General features: G+C 39.4%; 1 protein-coding gene across 7 annotated transcripts in view; it reads left to right on the top strand.

Moving 5' to 3' along the window:
• The first annotated feature begins 448 nt into the window (after positions 1–448).
• The window catches only part of UCHL3 (ubiquitin C-terminal hydrolase L3), an 89,906-nt gene continuing 77,173 nt past the window's right edge, over positions 449–13,181 (top strand). For 4 of the 7 annotated variants that reach the window (XM_074387602.1, XM_074387599.1, XM_074387600.1 and 1 more), the window contains exon 1: positions 12,091–12,219. In XM_074387602.1, coding sequence (XP_074243703.1) covers positions 12,145–12,219 — 75 coding nt within the window. In that variant the 5' untranslated portion in view covers positions 12,091–12,144. Of the gene's footprint in view, positions 555–659; positions 672–964; positions 3,118–12,087; positions 12,220–13,181 lie in introns of those variants that run through there. The other 3 variants (XM_039473160.2, XM_074387597.1, XM_074387598.1) reach the window with 3 other exon arrangements.

The following is a 13,181-nucleotide window of genomic DNA, read 5'->3' as shown; positions in this document are numbered from 1 at the left end:
GAACAACAGCTGCACGGCCTCCACCGGCCTTGCTGCCTGGCAAAGGGTAGCCACGGGGCGTGTGTCTCAGAATAGAACTCCGCGGCGCGCCTCCTAGCGCCGTCTGTTGACACTGCAAGAATGCGAGGGGGCTGGTGAGCACGCGGTCCCAGACCAGCGCCCGGCGCATGCGTAGAACGTGAGCGCTCGTCCCGGCCCGGCTCGGAAGAGTCCAAGCGTGAGGGGAGAGGACTGTGGATTTAGATACTCTTTTCCTCCCGAAATAGGAACTTGGCTCTTATTTTTTTCCTACTCAACAGCATCTCAATTTGAAATATGACACTTGACCTAAGGCCCTGCAGGGAGCGGTTAAGAGGGTGAGAGGCTCGTCAAACTCTTTTTGGTGCTTAGGCGCCCTCCTCGGGGCGGTGGGTTGGGCGGGCCCAGGTCAAGGCGCGCGTGGGCGGAAGCGGCGGCGGCGGCGGCGGCGGCTGTCAGAGCTGGAGGGGCCGGGCACCGCGGCCATGGAGGGACAGCGCTGGCTGCCGCTGGAGGCCAATCCCGAGGTGGGCGCGCTTTGGGACAGCCCTGGGGCCCTGGGCAGGCGCAGAGGGAGCCGGGTTGCTGCCGCGAGTCCATGGTAGTTTGTCTCTAAAGCGTGTTCTCTGTTTCGTTTTCAGGTCACCAACCAGGTGAGTGAGGTGTCTGCCGCCCGGGACCTCGGAGTCCTTTCTGTCTGCTCGGTCCGCTTCCCTGCTGGACTCCACCTCCACGCTTCCAACGATTCTGGGGTTTAATTTCTTGAGGGCCCCTCTCGTTCGGCTTTACGCGGGTCCACCTTTTTCAGAAAGGGCCGTCTCCCTGCCACCTGGCTCCTGAAGATGCTCCCAGCTGGGAGCGTCTCAGCCTCTCCTCTGGTTCTATTCCCCAGCCACGCGTATCCTGGGGACTCCGGGTCTGAGGTTTGGAGAGACTCTTACCCTGTATTCCTATTCCTCTTCCGTCTTCGTTTTACCTCCTGTTAGTGCCGATTCCATAATTTTTCTACTGGTGTACCTTCTGGATGACTAATTAGCCCACACTTCCTGACTCCAAGCTTTGTAAACTCGCCCACCCAGTCCTTGTAATTTCATCTACCGCCTGCACTATGAAATCATCTTCAATCATCTCTTGCCCCACCAAGTCCCTTTTCTTCCCCGCCACGCCCCCTTTATCTTTCAGTCTTTTAAAGATGGACACTTAGTTGCTGTTATATCAAAGAAAGCTCACTTTAGTAGTTCCCAGGCCATTCTTTGCCATCTACAGCGATTGAAGTTCCTTTTGGGTGTTGAAGGTCAGAGGTCAGAGGTCGGGGAGGGGCGAGGGAACATCACCCAGCCATTCAAAAGAACAGTAAGTGCTACCAGGTATAAACTTTTGATCTGCTCAGGTGTGCCTTATCTTACCCTGTTTTGTTTTGTTTTTTTAATTCTCAACAGCTCATTTACTTTTTACTGCTCTCCAAGTTTATCATACTCGCCTTATCTCCATCATCTTCCTTCTCATCACTGAGAAACAATTCGCCGTGTTCTTAAAAAACTTGGTTTTTGGTTTCAAAGCTTGTGGCAAATTCCCTAGACAGAGAGACATCTTGTCTTGGTCTCTATCTTAGGGAGGAAGCATTTGCTCTTTCTTCATTAAGTATGTTTAGGTTTTTGGTAGATGTTTTTCAAATCAGGCTGAGTTTCTCTTTCCCCCTACGGGGAACTGATTCTTATGAATCAGTGTTGAATTTTTGCAAATGATTTTTCTGCATCTTTTGAGACATGATCATTTAAGGAAGAAATAATGCCAATTCTACATAAACATGAAAGATGGGAGTTGGCTGGGTGTGGTGGCTCACGCCTGTAATCTCAGCACTTTGGAAGGCCGAGGTGGTCAAATCATCTCGGGAGTTCGAGACCAGCCTGACCAGTGAAACCCCGTCTCTACTAAAAATACAAAAATTACCCGGGCGTGGTGCCGCGCGCCTGTAATCCCAGCTACTTGGGAGGCTGAGGCGGAAGAGTTGTTTTAACCCGGGAGGCAGAGGTTGTAGTGAGCCGAGATTGCGCAGCCTGGGTGGCAGAGCAAGACTCTGTCTCAAAAAAAAAAAAAAGAGGGGAGAACACTTCCGAACTCATGCTAGCATTACCCTGACACCAAACTAGACAATTCATAATAAGAAAATCTGCAGTCCGCGTGTGGTGGTACGTGCCTGTAATCCCAGCTACGCGGGAGGCTGAGGCAGGAGAATCACTTGAACCCTGGAGGCAGAGGTTGCAGTGAGCCAAGATTGTGCCATTGCACTCCAGCCTGGGCAACAGGGCGAGACTCTGTCTCAAAAAAAAGAAAAAGAAAAAGTGCAGATCACTATCCTGTATGAACATGGATGTAAGAAATCCTCTACAAACTATTAGCAAATAAAATCCAGCAATAAAGATATAAAAAGAGTAACATATGACCAAAAGCAGTTTATCCTGGTGCTGCAAAGTGGGTTCACCATTACAAAATCAATGTAATTAGCCATGTCAGTAGACTAAAAAATGAGACTTTTTAGATGATAATTGTTTTAACAAACTGTAAGCTTGTGTAAGTGGGAACCTACGTGCTGTGCTTCAACTGCTAGTGGACCTTGTTCCTAGGGTGTCTTGAAAAATTATCAAACACATTAGCATTTTGGGGGCACCTTTTTAAATACCAGTAATCTGAACAGGAGCTGGTGACACTTTGGTGATTAATAAGAAAAAGACCATAGTGCTCTGATAGAGACCATCGGGGAAAATTTAATAAGTGGAATAGTGACAGAAGACCTTTCTGAGATGATATAAACAGAGAATGTTATTTAACATGTGATTGCACACTATATCGGCATGTTTTAACATGATTTAGCTTGTTTTAAATTTATTTTTTAAAGAAATGTGCTTTTAGTTGGAGTATGGGCAAGTATGTAAGAAGTGGTTAGTTTTAACTAAAAATTTTGTGGTTTCTTTATTCTCTATGTTTTAGCGGCAGAACCAAGACGAGGAAATGAATAGAAATGTATTTAACTGACTTAGAATTTGGAGAATAACCAAACCCTAACCATCCACCCTCTTATTTCCTCAACCAAATGGAATGGTAGGATCTTGAACTCACTCTGTTACCATCTGGTAATTGCATGTGTTGTTGTTATAATCAGTGTGAGCAAATACTGCTTTAGGTTCTGATGATGCCTAGTGATGTATAAGAATGGCCATCACGTGTGTACTCTATGCAGATGAGTATTGTTAGACATTAGCTGGTAACCATGTGTCTCAGCAGATGTGGTAGACAGTGATTTCTCTTGTTGGTTGGAATGCTGTCAGCCCCTTTTAAGGATGCTGTGTCATGCTACAGGTAGGACTTAATCAGAATAAAATGAGTTAAGTGATCAAAAAACTTATTTAAACATTTTAAGCTCTACTTTATTTACCTATGCATATGAAGGGGTAAATGCAGCTTGCAACCGATAGAAAGTTACAGATAATTGAACATCATGAATTATAACGTTTTTTAGAAGTATAGAATGTGGTCTAGGTAAATCATTATTATTTATGACTGTACTAAATCTTTATTGTGATTTTTTTTGTGATTTGAGTACAGTACAACCATATTATATGTATTTTACACATTGTTGTGTTTTAGAACTAATGATTTTTTTAATATGGATCTCTCTCCCCCAAGGATTATTCCTACTTGTGATTTTATTGAGGAGGCAAAATATTTTCTAGCATAATATCAAAAGGGAAATAAATTTACTACAGCATAACTATTCTATTTAGCCTCTATGCTTAGAGTTAGAACAAGAATTACAGGTCATCTGCTGGCTTATTGCCATAAGTACTCACAAAAAATAAATCATATAAATTCTCATAATAAGATTTCTCTAATTAGTAGATACCATTTTAGGAAAAAAACCTTTGTTATCCTGTCCTCCTTGAGCTGCTGCCTTATCTGTTTTCCTCCTTTGTAAACTTCCCACAAGGAATTGTTCATATCTGCTGCCACTGCTATTTCATTTCGCATTCTTTTCTGTATTTGTTCCTATGTAGCTTGCTTCTTTGTCTACCATTTCATAGTAACTAACTTTTGTCGGGTTTACTAATGATTGTCAGTTTGCCAGATCCAGTGGTCACTTTTCTGTCACCATATTTCTTGGCCTTTCAGGAGCATTTGATAGAATAGCCCACTCTATCCTTATTGAAACATCTTTTCTTGGTTTCTGGGATAATTCTGATTGTCTTCTATTTTCCTAAGTGCTTCCAAGAGTCTCTTGCTAGGTCATCTCCCTTCCAACTTTTAAGGAGCTCCTCAACTGCTTCATCCTAGATGTGTTTTCTTGCCCCAATAATGTTTTCTGTTGTATAGCTCTAATACCATCTGTTGTCACATAGATGACCCCATATCCCTCTACACCCTGACATTGCCACCAAATTGGAAATCTGTATATTCAGCTCTCTTTGGTGTCTCCATCTGGATGTCTTATAGTTACCTTAAACTTAATATGGCCAAAAAAGAAATGGATTTTCATCTTTCCATCTCTGCTCTAAACCCATTTCTTCCCCAGTCTTCCAAGGGCATAGCCATCCATCCAGTGTTCAAGGTGACAAGTTGATGCCATTGAGTCTTCTTTCAGATTGCCATTCTGGGGAGGCCGTGGTGTCTTGATTTTTGGATTGTAATCTCTGCTTTGCTATCTACCAGCTTTGAGACCATGGGCAGTTATCTAACCTCTTTATGCTTTAGTTTCTTAATTTCTTACTTTCTTTTTTCTTTTTCTTTTTCTTGTTTTTTTGAGACAGAGTTTCGCTCTTGTTACCCAGGCTGGAGTGCAATGGCATGATCTCGGCTCACCGCAACCTCCGCCTCCTGGGTTCAGGCAATTCTCCTGCCTCAGCCTCCTGAATAGCTGGGATTACAGGCATGTACCACCATGCCCAGTTAATTTTTTGTATTTTTAGTAGAGACGGGGTTTCACCACGTTGACCAGGATGGTCTCGATCTCTTGACCTCGTGATCCACCCGCCTTGGCCTCCCAAAGTGCTGGGATTACAGGCTTGAGCCACCGCGCCCGGCCCTTTTTTTCTTTTTTTTAAAGACAGGATCTTGTTCTATCTCCTAGGCAGGTTGGAGTACAGTGGCACAATCATAGCTCACTCTAACCTTGGAATTCCTGGGCTTAAGCAATCCTCCCACCTCAGCCTCCCAATTAGGTAGGACTATAAGCTTGCACCACCACACCCGGCTAATTTTTGCATTTTTTTGTAGAGACAAGATGGTTTTACTCTGTTTCCCAGGCTGGTCTCAAATGCCTGGCCTCAAGCAATTAGTTCCTTCATTTCTTATAGTCTCCTCTAATCTTGTAAGATCACTGTAAGGATCAAACAAATTACTACATGGAAAATATGTAGAACAGTGTCTTGAACAAAGCATTTTCTCCCTGAATGTCAGCTATTTTTTAATATTCTGTTTCTCAGTCCTCAGATCTAATTGATCTGCACCTCTTACAGACTCTTCTTACAAAGGCTATTCCAAATACGGCTATTCTATTTCAGCTGTCACAGTGCAAGCCAGCATCATCCTTAGCTTGGACAACTGTAGTAGCCTCCTAACTAGTTGTTCTGCTTCTCCTTTTGCCTCCCTAAAATCTGATTTCCATTTACACCCAAAGTGGCCTTAAAAAAATGTGAATCACATCTTATGACTTCCTGCTTATGATACTCTACTGGTCTTCCAATGCTTGTCCGTAGAATAGGTTTACTTCAAACTTCTTTTCTGTTTTTTTAAACTTTTAGCTTCAGGGGGACATGTGCAGATTTATTATATAGGTAGACTCATGTCACAGGGATTTGTTGTACAGATTATTTTGTCACCCAGGTGCTAAACCTAGTACCTAATAGTTATTTTTTCTGATCCTCTCCCCAGCTTCCACCCTCAAGTAGGCTCCAGTGTCTTTTCCCCTCTTTGTGTCCATGTATTCTCGTCATTTAGCTCCCACTTATGAGTGTGAACATACGGTGTTTGGTTTTCTGTTCTTGCGTTAGTTTGCTGAGGATAATGGCCTCCAGCTCCACTTCAAGCTTCTACCGTGGCTGAATGAGGCGGTACTTCCTGCCTCTGTCCCACTCATGCTGTGCTGCAGTTCTTTGAATGTAGAGTCTGTTCCTGCTTCAGGGTCTTTACACTTGCTCATCCTTTGCTTGAGTTGCCACTCCCGGTTGTTTCATGGTAGGTTCTTCTCATCTGTGGCTCAAGTTCAAGTCATCGCATCAGTGAGTCTTTGAGTACACAGCTAATTGTACTGACATCCTCTCTTATTTTCTTCATAGTGCTTCCCACCTTGTGAAATTATCTTGTTTATGTGTTCACTTGTTTCTCTGTGTATCTTACCACTAGAATGTAAGTTTTGTGAGAGCAGGGATGTATCTAAAGTATGAAAATGGTGCTTGGCTCATAGGGGGCCATCATCTGACAAATATGTAGTTGTCAGATGAAAGAATGAATGGATCTTATGAAGCTGCTTTCCTGCTCCAGAAGATCTCCCAACATGATCTTTAATGTGGTCATGAATCCTTTGCCTAGTTCAATGAGCAACATGCTATCTCTTAAAGTGGTTTACTTTTTTTATTATAGTAGTGAGAATAATATATAAGTAGAAGAATTATATATTTTATTGAAACAAAATCTGCTTTTCTGTAATTTTCTCCAGTTGTCTATCATTCTTCCCATTGAAACCATACAGAGTAAATCTAATTGCTCATTAAAAACCTTTTTCAATTAAAAACATTTTTTTCTTTTTGAGATGAAGGTCTCACTGTGTTGCCCAGGCTGGCCTCCAGCTCCTGGGGTCAAACAGTTCTGCCACCTCAGCCTCCTGAGTGGGTGGGACTACAGGCATGTGCCTGGCTCCTAATTGTTCTTTTATGATATTACTAAAACTATCTAGGGATAGGATTCATAGTAATTTTAAGTCCTCTCTGAACATGCTTAGAAACTTCAGCTGTGGTGTCTTCCAGAACCTTATCATTCTGTTCACCTGCCTTTGGGCGTCCTTTTCTTTATCATTGACTTTCATAAAATATACCTCCTATAGCATATTTTCTGTTGAATAATCCCTGTTGAGTACAGTGGGCTATTAACATGATCTGAAATGATCCTTTTAAAGCGGACTGACATTATATCACTTTTGTTGACAATTTTGTAGTTAGTCCATATTGAGCCTGCAGTGAAGTAAACCTCATTTTTTTCTTAATCTGCACATAAAATGTTTTCAGTGTTTCCTTATTATGTACTTTAATAATTTCATTAAAATTTTTTTTATTCTGTCTCTATTAAAATCTATTTTTACTAGTTTCTACACTGCCATTTTCTCATTTAACTAATAGTTATTCTCCTAGTTCTGCATTTGTCAGTTAATACTAGTATACTGTTACTGGTGGTACTACCATGCAATTACTAGGTAAGTAATAATTTTACATCGTAATTCAAATCACTAATAAATTAGTAACAAAGCAGAATCTCTGGCTGCCTTGAGCAGACCATTAAAGACCAGAGGAAGTGGCTTTAAGAACAAATTTGAAAGGAAAGTGAATTTTATCTATTTTTTACAAAATACATAAAATCAGAGTTTTTGTATTTGTCACCTAAAGAATGAGGAAGAATTTGTTGTAATTTAGGGACAGGAATAAGCAAGTTTTTTTTTGTTTTTGTTGTTGTTTTTTTTTGAGATGGAGTCTTGCTCTGTTGCCCAGGCTGGAGTGCAGTGGTATGATCTCCGCTCACTGCAACCTCCACCTCCCACATTCAAGCAATCTTCCTGCCTCACCCCCCCAGTAGCTGGGATTACAGGCAGGTACCACCATGCCTGGCTAATTTTTGTATTTTTAGTGGAGATAGGGTTTCGCTATGTTGGCCAGGCTGGTCTTGAACTCCTGACCTCAGGTGATCCACCTGCCTCGGCCTCCCAAAGTGCTGGAATTATAGGTATGAGCTACTGCGCCCAGCTGATGAACAGTTTTTTAAGACAGAGGAGTCTAGTTTGTATGCAAAAATCTGGAGGGAAGCGATGGTTATTGACACTTTGAAAACTCTCAGGAGTTCATTTGGCAAAGTTAGAGAATAAAATACTGGTAAGATACTCTGGACAGAGAAAAATGAAGCTGGAAAAGTAAATCGGTGCCAGAGTATTACAGCCTAGTTTTGGCAGTGTGATCTTCAAAACTCACTTAACCTCCTTCACATCGTTTTCTTATTTGTTGGTAAAAGGATACACTGGGTTGAGTGCAGTGGTTCACACCTAATGAGCACTTTGAGAGGCTGAGGCCAGAGAATTGCTTGAATGTAGGAGTTTGAGACCAGCTTGAGCAACATAGTGAGAAGTCTCTACTAAAAAATAAAAAAAATTAGCTGGCTGTGATGATGCATGCCTGTAGTCTCAGCTACCTGGGAGGCTGAGGCAGGACGATCCCGTTAGCCTCAGGAGTTCGAGGTTGCAGTGAGCTGTGATCGTGCCACTGCACTCCAGCCTGGCCAGTGGAGCAAGACCCTGTCTGGAAAAAAAAAAAGAGCATAAAATGAAACCTGCCTTGCCATGGCAGTAGAGGGAAAGTGGATCATTCCTAGCTCCTCACATACAAGGATCCAAAAACATATTTACAAGTAATTTTAAATACTCGAGCTGGTGAAAAATTTATCACTGGACGATAGAATAAAAAGAATTGACTAAAGATTTTTTGACAACCAAATATTAGAATTTATCAATTATTTTTCTCAATTGGCCAAAATTTTAGAGGCATCGTGAAAATTTGTTGAGATGATCAGTCAGAGGTTTTTTTTGGTTGCTTTATTACCCAATATGTAAGTTAGAAAAGCCAGAAGACTGGTGTTAGAGGTTATGAAACCTTTGATCCTGCTTGATGTCAATGGGATGCTTCTAATTAAGTGTCTAGGGATGGCTTTGCAAATGCATATATAGATATTTATCTTCGTGAGTAGTCTGGAAAAATTTTTTTAGTGTACTTTAAAGATCATCATTTTGGGTTTTCTCCCAGTTTGGTAAATTTAAATAGAATACATATGTGTATCAGTTTTACAGATTTGTAACTTACAACTACATATAATTATTGTAAAACTAATTAATTTAAAACATACTAGAAAATAAAAAGTGGAGTCACACTACCCAAGCCAACTGCTAACATTTTAGAAAATTTCCTTCCTATCTTTCTGTATTTGCATATGATCATTTCAAACACAGATTTGTTTTTTTAATTGCAAAAGTAGGACATTTTAATATGTGTTTTTTTTTTTTTTTTTTTTGAAAAAGTGAGAGGTCAAAGTTGAAGACCCTCTTTACCCTTTCTCCACTTCCCAGAGGTAGTCTTTATAATTGCTTTTATTTGTATTCATATAGTTTTTGGTGAGCCTGACTTACGGCAATCTGGAGTCAGGATGTAACTAATATATTTAATAGACATTAGCTGCATTGAGCTTCTTTATATCTGTCTCATTTAATTGTTGATATGAGTAAAAAGTTAAAAAGCATGATTCCTGTAAAAATTTAATCAAGTTGTGCTTTTATCTACAGTTTAATCATTCATTGTGCCCTCAGTTTGATACAAATTGGTGTTACTACAGTTGCTGCCTTTGGTTCCTAGTACTTTTTGTACTTGTTGGCTTTGGCTGACATGGAGTAGATTTGCAGTGAACTGATTTACAGTACTTACTGATTTTGTCCAGATCTTTCACTAAAATATTCCGTGACTTTTAGTTTGCAGCACAGGTGTTAAATTGCTCTGTTGTATGTACCATCTTGTTTTATAACTTTATAACAGGATGACTTTGGGGGTATATAAAATTAACAAATAGATTTAAGTACTTTTATCAGGGTTCATGATGTTTTTCCTTAAAAGGCAAATTTCGGTAGTATTCAGATTTGATTAAGTGAATGCCAGGTTTTAGATTAAGAGACAAATGTATCTTTTCTACCTCTTTTCTTCATTGTATACAGGCTTCAGTGATGTATATACGCATACAGAGAGCTAAGTTATCCACTAAAGTAGGGATGTAATCTTTAGTCAGTTCTAGAAAGCTAACTTGGGTGCCTGTGATTCAGCCACGTATAGTGCTAGGTAATGGGATTAAAACATTGAATAAGACAGTTTTTTTCCTTGACTTTGCAGTAAATTTTTATTCTTTTTGGGTTTTAGATAGAATTGAATACTGAAAAAGCATAGACTGGGAAGTTTGGAGGAAGTGGAGAAGGGAGCGGGAAGTGGTTTGGAGTGCTTTAGTGAACTGTAAATAGAATCAAGTGAAGAATGGATATAATGTCGAGGAGCCCATTGATCTCAGCCCCGGACTCTTACAGGGCATGTGACTTGATGCAAAAATGAAGCTGATCTATACTGAGCACATTCTTCGAAGAAAGTTTTTATAAATCAGTACATTTCTTATTAAACACACTTAGAACCTTATGTTTGACCAATGATATCATTGGCAAGTAGGTTATCTTCTACAAGCAGAGAAATGAAGGGATAAAGGACAGTTGCCCTTTAAACAGGAAGGCCTTGTCTTGCAAAACTCAAATGTGTGAGATGAATAACACTGTTCCTATAACACATCATGGCTTCCATTGGTTTTACAAGACCTCATTTGATGATCTAAGTACATGTGATCATTCTTCAGGGACAAATGCCTATGGCACCTTTTTGTTTGTTTTTAATTTTAAAATTTCAGATGTTAGACCAGCAAATACCATAATGTGTTCTTGAGGTAAGATATAATGATGTATTTTTAATGTGATTTTTGTTTATTCCTTTTTTCTGTCATCTAAAACTTAATTTATAATGACGTATTTTTTAAAAATCGGCTTCCTTCAATATGAACAGTTATTAATTTATTGTGAGAATGACATTCTCATTTTTTTCTGTATGTGATAGATTAAGGTCTGACATTTTATTTTCCTGTGACATCTTAGGAATTGTAAAAAAAAAAAAAAAAAAGTACTGATCTTTTGTTATAGTTATTTTGCCAGATATAAGAGAGGCAATGAAGTTAAGTAGGTTTCATTATGTAGTAGAGGTCAGGAAGCCAGCAGTTTACTTCCTATATCAAGCATTTTCTGTTGTCTGTACAATGCATTAGATGCATTTTTGCCTTATATTTCTCTTTGGTCATTGATAGAATTCACAGCTATCAATTGATCTTTAAACCTCAGACATCATTTTTGGTAAATAGGATGAACTATGCTGATTTCCTGATAAAATATTTATTTACTATAATGTAAATGCCTCTCCTTAAAAACCCAGTGCTGGAAATGAGTTTAAGATATCAACCAAGCCAAGTTGTATGTATTTGATGAAGTCCAGGCTTATTAAATTTAGTTCCAAAGAAATGGATTTTGAAAAAAGAGGTTGTATTTCATGCTATGAATTTTAAATGTTTCTTATGTGCTATAAATAAATTGCTATTGGCCAGGCGCAGTGGCTCACACTTGTAATCCTAGCACTTTGGGAGGCCAAGGCAGGCAGATCATGAGGTCAGGAGATCTAGATCATCCTGGCTGTGGTGAAACCTCATCTCTACTAAAATACAAAAAATTAACCAGGCATGGTGGCATGTGCCTGTAGTCCCAGCTACTCAGGAGGCTGAGGCAGGAGAATCACTTGAATCCGGGAGACAGAGGTTGCAATGAGCTGAGGTTGTGCCATTGCACTCCAGACTGGCGAAAGAGCAAGACTCCATCTCAAAAAACTAACTAAATAAATAAATTGCTATCTTTTCTCACCCTATTCATAGAAAATCTGCTTTACTACATTCTTTCCCCCCAGTTTTATTAAAGTATAATTGACAAAAATTGCACATATTTATGGTATACATTGTGATGTTTTGATATATGCTGCTTTACTGCATTCTTACTGAATATCAGTTACATTTGTATTATATCCCCTTATATGTATTAGATACACAGTACCTATTTGCTGATCACTTCCCTTTTAACACTATGTATAGTATACTAGTTTTCTTTTACCAACTAATGTTCCACTATTTTTTTTTCTTTCTTTCTTTTACCAGTTTCTCAAACAATTAGGTCTGCATCCTAACTGGCAGTTCGTCGATGTATATGGAATGGATCCTGAACTCCTTAGCATGGTACCAAGACCAGTCTGTGCAGTATTACTTCTCTTTCCTATTACAGAAAAGGTAATTGTTAAGTAAAATAGAAAGTTTCTGGTAAATACAATTTTTGTTTTATTTTATCTTATATTTTGAGGCAGGCTCTCACTCTGTTGCCTAGGCTAGAGTGCAGATGTGTGATCGTGGCTCACTGCAGCCTCAACTTCCCAGGCTCAAGCAATCCTCTCACCTTAGCCTCATGAGTAGCTGGGACTACAGGCATGTTCCTCGACACATAGCTAATGCTTTTATTTTATTTTCTTAGAGACAGGGTCTCACTATGTTGCCCAGGCTGGTCTCCCAACTCATGGGCTCAAGTGATCCTCCCACATCTGTCTCCCAAAGTGCTAGGCTTATAGGCATGAGCCTCTGTGCCCAGCCCAATTTCTTTCTTTATCTTTTTCTTTAATTTGCAAAATTTTTGTTAAATACAATCTTCAAGAGTAAATGATCCTTCCTTGCATAAAACTAGGCAATCTAGGCAGTGAAGAAATCTTAAAAATGTTTTTATTAAAGAGATGATATTTAACTTTTGATGACAGTAAAGTCCTAGGTTAGTGCTTTAAGCTTCGGTAGTTTTATTCTTTTATAAAATTTGGTTAGTTTGCCTCATTTGTGTTTTGATGTCACATGTAATCACATTTTGACATATATTTTAGAGATTTTGAGTACTAGAATAAACTTAAATAAAATTTTTTCTGTATATATAAAAAAGGAATATCCTTTGCCTATTTTAAGTTGGTAGGGGAAACTGATAACGTGGGTTACATTATTTTCAAAATAAACTTGATTTGAGTGGGAATCACTAACCTTAAATACATTTAACTGGCAGATTTAGGGTGTGTTGGGGATTATAAATAGGTATTTTTTGAGCTCTGTATTTAAATTCAAGTCTCCGTATTTTAGTCTTTTCTTGTAGAATGATGTGTGTGTATGTTTCTGCGTGTAGGTATATATATGTATATATGTATGTATATGTATACACACGC

Source organism: Saimiri boliviensis, chromosome 16 (assembly GCF_048565385.1).
Source record: "Saimiri boliviensis isolate mSaiBol1 chromosome 16, mSaiBol1.pri, whole genome shotgun sequence".
In the NCBI taxonomy this organism is placed as follows: Eukaryota; Metazoa; Chordata; class Mammalia; order Primates; family Cebidae; genus Saimiri; species Saimiri boliviensis.
Note: the sequence above shows the minus strand (reverse complement) of the source record. Positions and strands in the feature narration are given on the sequence as shown.